The sequence below is a fragment of the Ochotona curzoniae genome, unplaced genomic scaffold (assembly GCF_017591425.1).
Source record: "Ochotona curzoniae isolate NIBS_2020 unplaced genomic scaffold, NIBS_Ocur_1.0 scaffold_2587, whole genome shotgun sequence".
In the NCBI taxonomy this organism is placed as follows: Eukaryota; Metazoa; Chordata; class Mammalia; order Lagomorpha; family Ochotonidae; genus Ochotona; species Ochotona curzoniae.
In genome coordinates this window covers 28,250,200-28,264,102 of record NW_024467096.1, presented here as the reverse complement: position 1 = coordinate 28,264,102, position 13,903 = coordinate 28,250,200, and the positions used below count along the sequence as shown (strand labels likewise).

Below are 13,903 nucleotides of genomic sequence, written 5' to 3'. Positions count from 1 at the left end.
GTCGGGGCTTTTAATTGATCAGGATGATACTCTGCCGGCTCTACCTTCAGACCAGAGATCTGAAGGTCTCCCCAAGAAACCGTTGAACTTCTCTGGACAATAAAATGCTGGACTGTATGCTTTGTAGATGCTTGCAAGGAAAGAATCTCAACTGAATTTGAACTGTGGTAATGCAACAAAGTGGAGGAATCCACCATGGGGGGAGGGTTTGGGGAGGAGTGGGGGGAATCCCAGTGCCTATAAAACTATGTCACATAATGCAATGTAATCAATAAAAAAAAAAGCCATAACACAGTCATCATTCTTAATTATCTAACCATTATGTTCCATACATCAGGTACAAACACGGGTGCTCAACTACTGCATAACAATCCAAGACCACTGTACTACTGGCAAGCAGAACACACTGTGAAGAACAGGTAACCACAGCGGACATTCGGCCTGACGGTTAATACACCCACATTCCACATCAGACAGCCTTGGTTCGTTTTCTGCTTCAGGCTCCCAATTCTAGCTTCCTGTGAATGCAGACCCCGAGAGACGGAGGTAACGGCGCAAGGACTGCGGTCCTGTTGCCCAAATGGGACACCTGGGTCACATCTGGGAGCATTTGGGGAATACAGAAGAGAGTGCTGTCTGTCACTTTACCCCTTAAATAAGTCTTTGAACAATAAATAACTAGTAATCATGCATGAGACTAAGGAGACAGACAAGAGGCAACTTAGAAAAGCTAAACATTATCAAACCACCGTTTTATGAAATATTTATATTTCCACATCATGGTGTAACGACTGGCTCACATACAAATATACTTCAGAAAATAACCTCTTACTACTCATATACTTTTTTTTTAACTGTGCTTGTTAAAAAAAAAAACCTTGTAAATAAAAGTTTATTATGACTCCCTTAGGGCAGCTTATAAAAATAAACTTATAAATTTCTGATAAAATGAAGGCTGTATCCACATAGACATTCATAAAATCATACCTCACTTTATGAAAGCCATGAACAACACTGAAAGATTTTACAGCTGCACTTAATGGAAAGAAAATATTTATTGTAGAAGTTTAATGTAGAAAGATCTCTTCTTAGGTCTATAAAATTTCTATTTATGCCTACTGTGTTTTCAAAGCATACTTATTCCACAAAAAGTTACGAAACACATTGTGAAAAGACACCCCTTAGCTTAATTTTCTTTAGATTTACATATATAAGTTTGGATTTGGTAAATTTTTTTAATTCAATTTCAATCCTTCAGAACTCAGGGATGCAAGAGGATTGAAGCAGTGACCTCCAAAAACATGAGCAACAGTTCACAAGCAGTACCACTTAACATCATCTTGTTGCCTAGAAACCGGCCGTGACTGGGTAGAGATGTACTTAACTTTATATACAGCATTTCTAACATACTCCTCCACCCACTCCTTTGACATAGCACAGTACAGCTGGTATGGCCACAAATAATGCACGGGGCTGGTGAAGGAGATGAGCCTCTGGTCCCAAGTACAACACCTCATCAGAGCCAACCTTCGCAATCTCCCCATGCCCACCACCAAGCCCCTCTGTGCCTCCCCACCCCAAAAGATTTGAGGCTTCTTGCCATATTTCCCTTTTCTTTTCCAGGTGACAAGAAATCAGAGATAATTCCAGACTTTCCAAACACTCTCACCCTTAATTGTACAGCTGCACTTCTCAGCTTAGCGCGTCAAGCTGTGAATTCCCCCTAATTGTGTGCTCTAGGGCTGGAAAGCACACTACAGGGCAGCAGAGCTAAGACACACTGGCAGAAAACCAAGAGCAGGTCAGAGTCCTTCTGCCATCGTGACAGCAAATCAGCAGTAATTTTCTACCTAAATCAGAATTAATTCATTAGCCACGTTGCTGCACAAGTTCAATCTGATTTCTCAAAATGCAGTGACACAATCTTCCAACCTAATTACCTGCATTGAAAGTACAAGTATTTAAAAGCAGTTGCAGAGACACATTTCTTTCTGTGTCAGACAAGATCAATGTCAAGGGACAGCTTGGGTAGACCACATTTTGTCGAACTGTGAGAGAGTTGACATTTCAGGAAATTATTGCTTCTTGCAGGGGAGAAATTTTCCCCAAGAGTGGACACCAAAGGGCACTTCCTATTAAGTAAAGATATAAATGTGTGTCCATTCCAATTGCGCTTGAAAATCAAATTCTCAAGAACACCCAGTAGATACACACCTCACATTGAGCAGAACTGAAAATGCTACAAGCTGGATAAATGACTTCTACAATAATTTTAAACAATTGATAAGTTATGCTTAAGAAAAAAATTTTAAAAAAAAACAATGGCAGATAACTCAGAGACACTAACCAACATCATCACCATTATAAAAAACAATGGATATTTCCCTACAAATAATGATGTCAAAACACTTCAAGCTTTGATCCAAATGCCACTCCTCTGAAATTCCTTTTGATGATAAAAACAATCCTTACTTTCAAATAACCATTTTTGCAGACCACTTATTCATGCAAATACCCTTTGGAGCTACTTTTTGAGCAAACCTGAAAGCAAAAGTTGGTAAAAGGCCAAAAAGGGAATATGCCTCAGCAAACTGAATTTTTAATTGTTTTCCAACTTGTAAAATTCATTGTCGTTAGGACTTTGTGAGGTAGCTAAGATTTCTGCTAATACTATCCAGCCAATTCATCTAACTCACATCCTGCACCAATGACAAACCTACTTTTCCAGCTACAATTGTTTAATAGCATGAATTTCTGGCTCTAAGCAATGGGAACTAAACTTTAGTAAGTTTCACATATGCATCATAGATATTCAGGTGTCAGAGAGAAAAGAAATACTGTGATACACAATGAGGGGAAAAGTCCAGTTTAAGCCATGGGACTACAGAGATGGCTTAAAAGATGGTCGGTTGACACATATATTATTTTACTTAAAATTTGTTATGAGAAACTCACGAACAGACCTATAGCAATGCTATTCGGCATTTATGCATCAAAGTCACACATAGACCATGCACAGTATGTGGAGACATACTGACCTTATAAACTTGCCCATAGGTCCCGTTTCCAACAAGTTCCACCAATTCAAAGATCCCTGCTGGATCCTGAAAGAAAATAAACAATAAAAAGTCAAAACAACAGTCCAGTCACTGTTTTACTCCAAGGCAAATGTTTACTTAAAATAAGCAAACAACAATTTCATCGTTGGGAGTTCTTGGGTGTTACTACTAAGTACTAACAATATTTCAACATGTAATTCACCTGCAGCTATGAAACTCCATCTTGTTTCCATTTTACATTTCCATAAGATGTGTTTAAGAAAAATGTATTTCCATTGAAACAATACAAAAAACCAACACACTTCCCACTGTCAGATGGCACAGACTAGCAGGTGCATCAGGGTAAAATGAAGCACTTAGGGTCCTGAGGAGGCTCCATCTTTTTCTGTTTTTAAAGGTTCTTCACTTTGAAGCATCTGCACTGCTGTGTTCAACTTGGCCATCAAGGATGTTTCTGCATTGCAGGGCCATTTTACCTCTGAAGGATCAATAGTTTCCAAAAGAAAACAGTCACCTCACCAATTCTCTCAGAGCCTACTCTCTATAACGCTGCCACTGCAAACTATACCCTTGCAGTGACCTGCAGGGTCACGGCAGGATTGGAATACAAACTGAATTAGAGAATTACGCAAGTTCTTACCACCAAACAGGTGCTCGCTAACCCTGAAGTCAACGAAATGTTACAGCACAAAAAAATAGGCCTAAGAATTACCGCTATCATTACTGAGTCACTACTGGGAAAAAAAAATCAAAGCTCATAAAATTTAAAACAGAGGCAAGAGTTGACTTTGACCTCTACCCACAGACTCCTAACTGGGCAGAATCTGCTTCCTTAAAGGCAAACAAAGGTCACAAGCTTAAACACCTGCAGGGGCAAGTGGACCAGCTGGGACCTGGGACAAAGTCTAGGAATCACACCTTCCTCAGGGGAAGGGTGCTGATGGGTGTGTGTGTGTATGTGCACACGCGTGTGTGTTGGTGGGAGGAGGAGAAGAAGGCAGTTATCTCACTGGAGCGAATGATACCAACACTTAAGCACAATATTGCCAGGTCAAAAGACTGTTCAAAAAACACTGAACGTGTTAGCTCATGAAGGAGCTTCAACATTTTAACTGAGTTGGGCATTTGTTTTTAAAAATACACTGAGGGACAAATAAGAAAGGCTGCAACTGCTGGCACAAATGGAATCACACTTATATGTAAGCACTGCCAAGCACTGGGCACTGAAAAGCCACAGGGACCCAGCTTTGGCTTTAGATTCAAACAGAACAGCTATAAAGACCGGCTTTGCCTGCACTGGCTGGGTGATTCTGGGAGAACACTGAGTCAGACTACCAGGTGGGAATGGCCTTCTACCTTGCAAGGCTCTTATGAGGAGTAGGTGAGGACCTTGCATGCTGCCTTCTATGGGATCTATTAACACCTAATAGTAATCCCTCTCAAGCTGGGCCATCCCACTCCACCTGTAGGGAGGGGACCACTTCAAGGGAAGCAGCTATTCTGCTACGCCTGGGAAAGGAGGTCAATGAGTTCCATGTGACCAGTTAGCTTTCCTTAGAGTAAATGAGAGGCCCTCATCCCCCAAAGCCTTTGGTTACGGGCTTTGAGTCAGATAGAAATACAGTAGCAAAAACGATAACAGTACCATATGATTAAGCACATAGTCGCTGAAGAAGAACACAGCTAGCATCATTTAGGTGTACAGAGCCAGAAAAACAGGCAACCATATTTCAGGCCCATGTCCTTAAAAATCAAGTCTGCAAGTTTAAGCTATTTCCCTTCTTGCAGAGGCAGAGGCAGAGACTGTTCCAAAGAGAAGCATGAAACATAAAATACCACTGGAGGACTGCAGCTCTGAGCTGACCAATATCGCATGGCTGCAAGACACTGCCAAGGCCACCTGGGAGACTTCAGAATGGGAGAGAAAAGTTGTGTTTGTTAAACTACTAGACCATTGGAGCAGCAGGTTTTATTATAAACAGAATGAGCAAGAAATCAGAAAAGGGGAGGAAAAATCCCCCTACGTGCTGGCAGCTGCTGTCTGCTCTGAGGTTATGCTTCTAGGTAGTTTGTTTGCTCAGGGGTGTTTCTGTAACATATTTGGAGAAAGGCTCTACATTTTCTTGAACTATCTCAGCTGTATTTTCAACTCTGATCTTTCTCGGCTAGAGAAAAAAGAAGAGGAAATGGTGGCTGGTGGCTGTCTGAGGAGCTTGGCAATTCATCAGAGTGTGAGGACAGAAGCAGAAACAGGTGTGGGGCCATGATCACCTTTTGATCCCCCATGGCCTGCCCCCTCAGACCTCAGGAGGATCATTTCCATGGTTTTCTCTCCTTTAATTAGCTTTGAAGGAGCATATGACCTAGCCAACCACAGCCAAAGAGGCTCAATATGAAGACTTCAGTTCCAAGTGCTGGGAGAGTCTTTTTGTTGCATACAGCAAAGGGGCTCACATGCAAATGACCTGGACAGTTCCACTGCAACTGGTCTTGGGCAGACAAAGCTCTGGCAACAATCATTGTGTCAGGCTCATTCCCTTGAAAACAGACTCAGGATCTCAGGGAATCACACAGGGTGAGTTTAGGACAGCCTGGGGATCAAGGCCATCAGGGAGAGTAGGAACGAGCAGAAGGAAAAGCTGAACCGTGATGCAGTGGAAAACAAATTTCATCTGACTCAATGGGAGCTGGGCTGCTGGGGCTGACCTTTCAAAATGATTGCACCTTGAAGGAGGGGCCCTCTGCACCCCACCTCCATTGACAAGTCACTACACTTGGGCCTCTCATTATCCCTGAACTAAAGGGGGGCTGCCGAGCACAATTCCCAGGTGTGAGCTGCTATCTAACACTCACAGCAAGGGGACATCAAGTACCTCAGTGGAAAGATGGCCTTGGGTGGCCTCCCAGAGCGTGTACACCAGCATGGTCTGAAGCTAGGAAACAAAGTCCTAAGCATCTACATTCTAGAATATTCTGAAACTAATGAGACAGAACTGCATGATTAGTTTGAAGAAGAGGGCTCTCAGATGCCCCGAAAGTAAAACAGGAAGTTATTGACTGGGAGCCCCATTTTCTCATGCTTCCAACCCAACTACTGAGATCCAAGTACCTGGAGACCCAGATGTGTATGCTGATCCCTCTTCACAAACGCCAACCATCGCTAACTACACTCTCATAGAACAGTGTTACAACTTGGAGAAAGTGAGCATTCCATCACTTTCTCCACCCCCAACAGCCAATCTACAGTAATTTGTACTCAGGGTTGTTCACAACCTCAATGTCTTATGTATGGGAGTTTGTTTTTAGTCCTGCCTTAGATGTCTTCTTTGAGACATTCACACCACTGGGGCACCACTTCACTGGACATATATCAATAACAACTCCATCCTGCCTCTTAATCTCTGTCACCACACACCAAGGTAGGCTTCTGCAAAGGTTCCGTCACTGACCATTTGTTCATCAAGTGCTAATGACCTCTTCAATCGTTCACCATGTCCATCTCCTCCACGCTATCCATAGAACAGGCTTCCTCATCTCTTACAGGGATTAAATTTGCTTTCAATCAATTCTTCCCGCTTTCAGCCTAGTCTCCCCAGTGATTATCCTAAAACAGGCATCTGCAGTCAGTATAGTCCACGACTTCACATCTGACAAGATATGGTGCAAAGTAGAAGTCAAGATCCTGCCATGCTTAAGCCTAGCCTTCACTGCTAACCTTTCATTCCATCTTTTTACGTGCAACCACGCACCCCAAACCATGTACCACCCCTTTACAATACACCACATCTGGATCTGTGCTTGGTGTGCAATACCTATGTGAGAAGACCGTTCCTTCTACCATTCTTTCTGAGCAAGCTCATCCTTGAAAGCCTAATGTTCCAAACACTCCATGAAATCTCTCTTCCTGCCCCGCCCCCCCAGCATGCAGTGCACAGCTCTGGATGACAGCTTTCCCAAGGCACCAGCCCTCTTGTCATTGCCCTCCATTGATTAGTTACCAATGCCCTGAGAGAAGAGACTGCAACATATTTATCTTGATGTTTCCCAGCACTTAGTACAGAGTCCAATGCGCATCTGCTATGCATACTCTATACTGGATAAGGCTGATGCTGCCAGTCTCCTAATTCTCTACACGTGTAGAGGAAGCTGAGTGGGGCGGGAGGGGGGGGAGGGGGAATGGTATCCCAATACAAAGCCAAAGGCCTGGCAGACTGGCATTGTTTCTTTTTAACCTAGACAAGCTGTTCCAATCAACGTCTCCACCTTCCCTTTACCCCACCATTAGAGAGAGAACTGTCACATGCATAGGCCCCTATAGCACTCCCATCTGGAAAAACAACCACAGAGCCATTGGTGTAACCTGTGTCTCACGAGCTTGTGGCAGGCAGGCTGTCAGGATGTGGCTCCACACAGTGCAACAGTGACAGGAAGCGGTATCTAATAATCATGTTACAAAGGCAGGAAAGCTGAGAGACAGAATCAGCTTAATTCTCCTTCTCGTGTTTGCTTAGCTGCTCTTAAAGCCGGGATGGACAGCGTGGAAGGAGGTTACATACACTAAGCAGAAAAGAGCAAATCACTGACATTTACCAAAGTCAAGAATCCCTGTTGGCTGCACATGCCTTTATTCAGATCTTAACCTTTGCCGGGAGCCTGAGAATTTAATTCTAAAGCAGAGTAGTTTACATTATTTCATAATGAAATGTAACTACATATCAAAAGGCAGGCTGCTCTCTGAAAGCAAATGTAACTTTGCAGCTACTGCTGTTAAAAGCAAATTTGATTAGTTAGGATAGCAAGAAATCACAACAGCTTACATCACATCAGCATTTAAGTGCTAGGGGTGACTCTGGCATTTTCTGTGAATAGCTCATTTAACAATCACAACTCTATCAAGCAGGTGCTATTATTCCCTCTGTTTTGCAAGTAAGGAAACTGAGGGAAGAAGAAGCGCTAAGTCAAGGCCACACCACGGAAGAGCATCGGAGCCAAGCTGGTTAGACCCCAAGCCCCGAGACCCTCAGATTCATAGAGTCAGACTTGCCAGCCCTGGAGACAGCACTAGCTCCTCAACCAGAAACAACCTCCATAACTGCCCCGGCCCTCAGTTTCTGCATCTTAGAAATGGAGGCAACAAACCCTTGCTCCACAGTCATGGGGAAGACCATCACGGGGTTCAAACCAACTTCCAGTCTGGTCCCTAAGAGGACTGCAATCAATATTCATTTCATTCCTGCATTTCCCTTTTGCTCTTGAAAAACAGTGAATGTTTAAAACAACCAAGGGCAATGCAACAGAAAAACTGCTTTCCACAGATTTCCAACAACAAAACAATACAAGCCACTAGAAAAAAAAAAAAACTATTGCTTTTCAACCAATAATATCAACACAAATAGGTATTCACAGACCAACTGATGTCTCTTTGGAAATAGAAGAGACAATTGAAGAGCTAAGACATTCTCAGGCTGCTGGAAAGCTGAAATAAATTGTCCCATCAGTTGATAGAATTTGGCCAGCCTTGGCTGACTCCAGCCTGATTTCACAGCAGGGTGGAGAGATTTAGGATCTATAAATTACTGTTCCCAGTGACCAAGTGATACACTTAATTCTTCCAGGTACCCTGAATGATTCTGAGTGTATCAACATACTAAATAACGTCTCGGGACGAAATCCCAAAGATTGAACATGGCCAACTGAAATCCATAATAGAATGACAACATCCTGAGCCTCATAAATGATGCCATGTTTTCTTCCCAACTCCACTCCCTTCGCTCTAAAGATGAGAACTAAGGGAGAGATTAAGAGCAATCGAGAACAGTACATGGACCCTACGCATGCCACACACCCCTTCTCCTAAACTCCTCTTAAAAGTGTAACCATTCGGGACCTGGCGTGGTGCCCTAAAGGCTAAGGTCCTTACCTTGAACACACCGGGATCCCATATGGGCACCGGTTCTAATCCTCACAGTCCCACTTCCCATCCAGCTACCTGCTTGTGGCCTGGAAAAGCAGTCAAGGACTGCCTCAGGCCTTGGGACCCTGCACTCGTGTGGGAGACCCGGAGGAGCTCCTGGCTCCTGGCTTTGGACTGGCACAACTCCAGCCTTTGCAGTCAGTTGGGGAGTGAATCATCAGACGGAAGATCTTCCTCTCTGTCTCTCCTCCTCTCTCTATATATATCTGACTTTGCAATAAAAATAAATAAATGTGGTTTTTAAAAAAATGTAGACATTCTGGGATAGCATCTTCTACTTGAAGCCACCAGTCCTTTGCCTGTGTGAAAAAGATCTCCACAGAAAATGGATGGTAGACAGGGCTCCCAGAATGACTGGCCACCCCCAGATTCCCCACTGACATATGCCAAATGACTGTGCTTACTCTAAACCCACCGGCCTGCAACAGACCAAAATGTTATTTCTCCTAGAACCATACTCAGCAGCTGTTGGTTCCATTTCAGCCCTAACTGACAAGCATATGCTTACAAAAGCAAAACAGAATAAAGCAGACAGGAACCCTAGGAGAACTCTCCCTATTATCTTAAACCTTCAGGCTTTTCAATACCATCATTCTTCCGAAGTTAAGCACAGCACCAGGAAACTGTGCGACTCAGCATCCCCTGGATGTTGGTGTATGCTGTGCTCAGTCAGGCCAGGGCCCTGGAAGGGAATTCTGTATTTGCCCTTCAACATGCTGGGGATCTGAGGTACCAAAGTTCTCGCCTTCCACTCTAGGATTTATTGAATACCCAGTTTCTGCCCCGTGCCCTGCAAGGCCACCTGCTGAGCATTGTGCAGTGTTCAGAGGAGAACCAGGAGGCACAGAGTCCCTGCTTGGTGATGCTTCCAGTGTAAGAGGGGAATCAGACACGTGTAAATGCAGTTATGAAATTGCCATAATGACAAACAGCACGTAACCAAATGAGTTCCAATGGTATGTATCCGGGAGATCTACAATAGTCCTGAAGCTTATCTTATGGATACAGTGTCCCAAGGTAGGCATCTCAAATGAAACAAACAATTCAAATAAAAAGTACGTGATGTAACAGTGAAGATGACACATGAACTGTTGAATTTTTCTAACCTGATCAGCTGCATAGGGTGAGTAGAGAACTCAGAGGACTGGTTCACGGTAGGATTCAAGTCTGTATCTGGTTCCTTTGCCAGTGTTACCTGCCTTCTCCTATTCCGGTCCTCCCATCAGCGAAATGGGATGGCATCATTTAGCCTGCTTCCTTTGCAAGGCTGCAACCTGTTTGTGAATGTGTAGGGCACTCCCCAGCTCCACATGTCAATCAGTGTCTTCTAGGAGAGGGTGGTCTTAGTTGCCCCCATAGAGCTGCCCAGGACTAGTACTGGCATCCTTGACCTAGTCCCCCTTCCTCCATAACTGGCTCATTTCCGGCATAGTCATAGCCACAACTGCAGTTACCCTATCTTGATGCCGGGAGCTTACAGCTTCACTTTTGGCTCTCAGGGTAGGCATCCCTGGAGCCTTCTCATCAGGGAACTGGTTCACTATCTATTTAGTACCACCTAATTACCTGCCGAAGCCAGGAGCAGAAAAGCTTTCCAAACACCGTTCTCCAACGCACCTGTCTCATTCGGCACTTAATCGTTTGGATCCAACAACAGCCTTTGCAACTGGATGTGAAACCCAGCTCCTCGGGTTAATGGCTCTTAGGACTTCATCCTGGATAATCAGCTATAATAGCCACTATTGCTGCCTCTGCACTAGGCATGGCCTAAATGTCTTATATGCACACAGCTCCATATTTCATTCTTGTGGCACCCTGGGAAATAGATATTAGTAATCCCACTTGCAAATAATGAAACAAAGGTTCCAAGAATCAGGCAACTTGCCCAAGGCTAAATAGTAAGCAGTGGAGACAGCAGTTAAGAGGAGAAACTAAGGTGCGATTAAAAATCCCTCCCACACAGGACCGTTCTCAGGCTCAGAAATAACGTGCACAAAGCATTTGGCACAAGGCACAGTTCTTAATCAATAATAGCTACTGCTGTATTGTTCCTGCTGCTGTTCTTTATTAAAAGTTGCCTAAGGTGCTGTAAGCATTGATCAGTAGAGCCAAGATTTACATCCAGATATTTTGAATCCAGGCCCATTATTACTGTCTTCAACTGACTGACACTGAAATTAACTTGCACTTGTGGGGGTGAAGGCCTTGTGCCTCACAGTAGTGCCAGAGACATGCCGATAATCACGTAACTCCAAACAGCCAAGTGGCCGGGAACACAGAAGTTCAAGGGCTCCCTGTTTCCCATCAGAGCTTAGACACCAAGCTGGCACTCCCTTTTCAATCTAAAAAATGATTTCTCTCTTTTGCTAGTTTGTCACCAGCCAGAATGAATATTAATTACTTTGAGTTAACCTATTAGTTGATGGTGAAAAGCAGTAAGCCCGGTAGCTAGGACTACCGATTCTAAGAGCCCAAAGACCTATTCAGATCCCAACTTTGCTACGTATGAGCTAGGGGATCCTGTGGGGGTGCTATTTGTGTTTGTTTCCTCAACTGTAAAACAGAAATAGGAGTATTATCAATAGGGAAAAACATTTGAAGCAACAGTTAGCACACTGGCGTCTACAAAATTCTTTTATCTAAGAAGAATTAAATCTGTTGTTTTAGTCAATGCATTATCCCTAGAGCCTACTTCATGACTGAGAAATTATATACACCCAGTTACTACTGCCTGAATGAATGAAATCCAAGTCAGTGGTTCTATTCCCAGTAGCAGATTTAATCTGACATTTGAAGCTAGAATTATTTTTTGCTTTTAAGGATTTATTTATTTTTATGGAAAATGTAGACTTACAGAGAGAAGTAGAGACCAAAAGAAATATCCCATCTGCTGGTTCACTGCCCAAATGGTCACAACCAGAGATGAGCCTATCTGATGCCAGGAGCTTCTTCTGGATCTTGCAGAGGGGTGCAGTGGCCCAAGGACTTGGTCCAGTCTCCACTATTTTCCCAGGTCTTAAGCAGGGAGAAGGATCAGATATGATGCAGCAGGGACACTGGCACCAAAGGGTGGAGGATTAGCTTATCATGCTACTGTGATGGTTCCAGATCTAAGATTTCTTAGGTCTCATCAGTAAAATTATTTTCCCCATTTTACAGAAAAGAAAGATGAGGTCTGGATATCTGCATCTGCACGGTTGTAATGACAGGTTTTTCCCAGGTGGAGATTTTAAGTGACTTTTGCAAGGTGGAGCCTAATCAGTAGAGTTAATGACTGAGTTAGGTTAAGGCTCCAGGTCTTTGGACTTCAATTTTTTCCTCAGTTCCACTTTGAAATACTAAAAGGATCACTGCCTTCCCATGACAGGTTTGAAAGGGGACGAGGCAGGGGTAGAAGAGAGCATGGGAGACACTGGTATTGAGTTGCACAGTCCACATCATGAACTGCACTTGAATCCTGGCCAAGATTTAGCACACATGCGTACTTTGACACTACTCGGTCTATTTGGTAGGTCATGTGTACATACTAGTATAAGTGATACATGACACTCTTCTCCAGCCACAGAATTGACACATCTCTACTCACCGCATTCTTACAAACAAACAAAAATTCTGAGTCAACTGTTGTCCACCAGCTTCCATTGGAAATCACGGGTATATGCAATGAGGAACTTAAGATTCAAAGAATAACTCAAAAAGGACCTCTGGCACCAAGCTGAACCTTTATTTCTGACTCTGGTACATCATCATTTCAACTCTTCATCCAACCCTTCTCATGCTTCCTGAGCTGGAGGCCCTCAGCCCCACCCACAGACCTGCCAATGCACATGTAGAACATACAAGCACCACTCCCGCATACACAGGCTGTGTTGCAACACACCCACACTCAGGGAAAGAAACACTACTTCCATAGAGCAGGTTAAGAAACTTCTTGAGAACATAAGCCGTTAGGCAGCTGTTAGACAAGGCTGGCTGTCACTGCCATCTGGAATTTCCCTCAACTTGATCATAGTCTGTTCAAGGTCATGGGCAGATTACTCTAAAGTGTGTGCATAAGAGTCCCCTGTCTGGACACCTCTTGTCAATGGTTGTTGCACAGTCGATGCAGCTTTGGGGCACTGTCTGATGCAGTTAAGAGATATGCAAGCACGGGATCCCTAAAGACTTGTCAGGACAGGGTAACTTTCCAGTATTTCCAGCAACATGAGGTCAAAAGGATGGGAACCAGACTAGCAAAGATTTTGGCATTTTGCCTTTTCAAATATGCTTAGATGAAGAAAAAGGATAACAAGGCAGCAGCTGGACTATAAAGACAAGAACTGATTACCTAAATAATCAAGTAAGAAAGACCAGGAAACCATCCAAGGGACTATTTTGAAAGGAAGAGCCTTAACAGGACCATTCTTTCAGAATTACTCATTTGCCACCTGCTTACAATAGACCAGCGACATGAAAGCATTTTTAGCAGTTCTTCCCACACCTACAAGTGGCCACGAGTTCATGACAGGTTAAAAAAAAGGGAGGAGGGAACAGCCAAAGAGTCCCAACTCTGTGTCTAATTCAAGGTTACCATTAACTGACTGCCTACCTGCCCCTATTTCTCCTTACAGTATACAAAGACTTTCCTTCTTCGCCTTGCAGCACAAGGAGCCACCAATGAGAACACTGGAAGAGATTATCATTGTTTTTTCTTTAAAAAAAAATTATTTTTATTGGTAATGCAAATTTCTATAGAGAAAAAGAGAAAAAACAAAGAACTTCTATCCACTCCAAGTGGGGACAATAGCTGAAGCTGAACTGATCCAAAGCCAGGAGCTTCTTCTGAGTCCCAAGGCTATGGGAAATCCTACACTGCTTTCTCAGGCAACAG

At 43.6% G+C, this 13,903-nt stretch overlaps 1 protein-coding gene across 8 annotated transcripts in view; it reads right to left on the bottom strand.

Moving 5' to 3' along the window:
* The window catches only part of TNIK (TRAF2 and NCK interacting kinase), a 382,866-nt gene that overhangs the window by 290,686 nt on the left and 78,277 nt on the right, over positions 1 to 13,903 (bottom strand). For all 8 annotated transcript variants that reach the window (XM_041002750.1, XM_041002751.1, XM_041002753.1 and 5 more), the window contains exon 2: positions 3,039 to 3,104. In XM_041002750.1, coding sequence (XP_040858684.1) covers positions 3,039 to 3,104 — 66 coding nt within the window. The remainder of the gene's footprint in view (positions 1 to 3,038; positions 3,105 to 13,903) is intronic.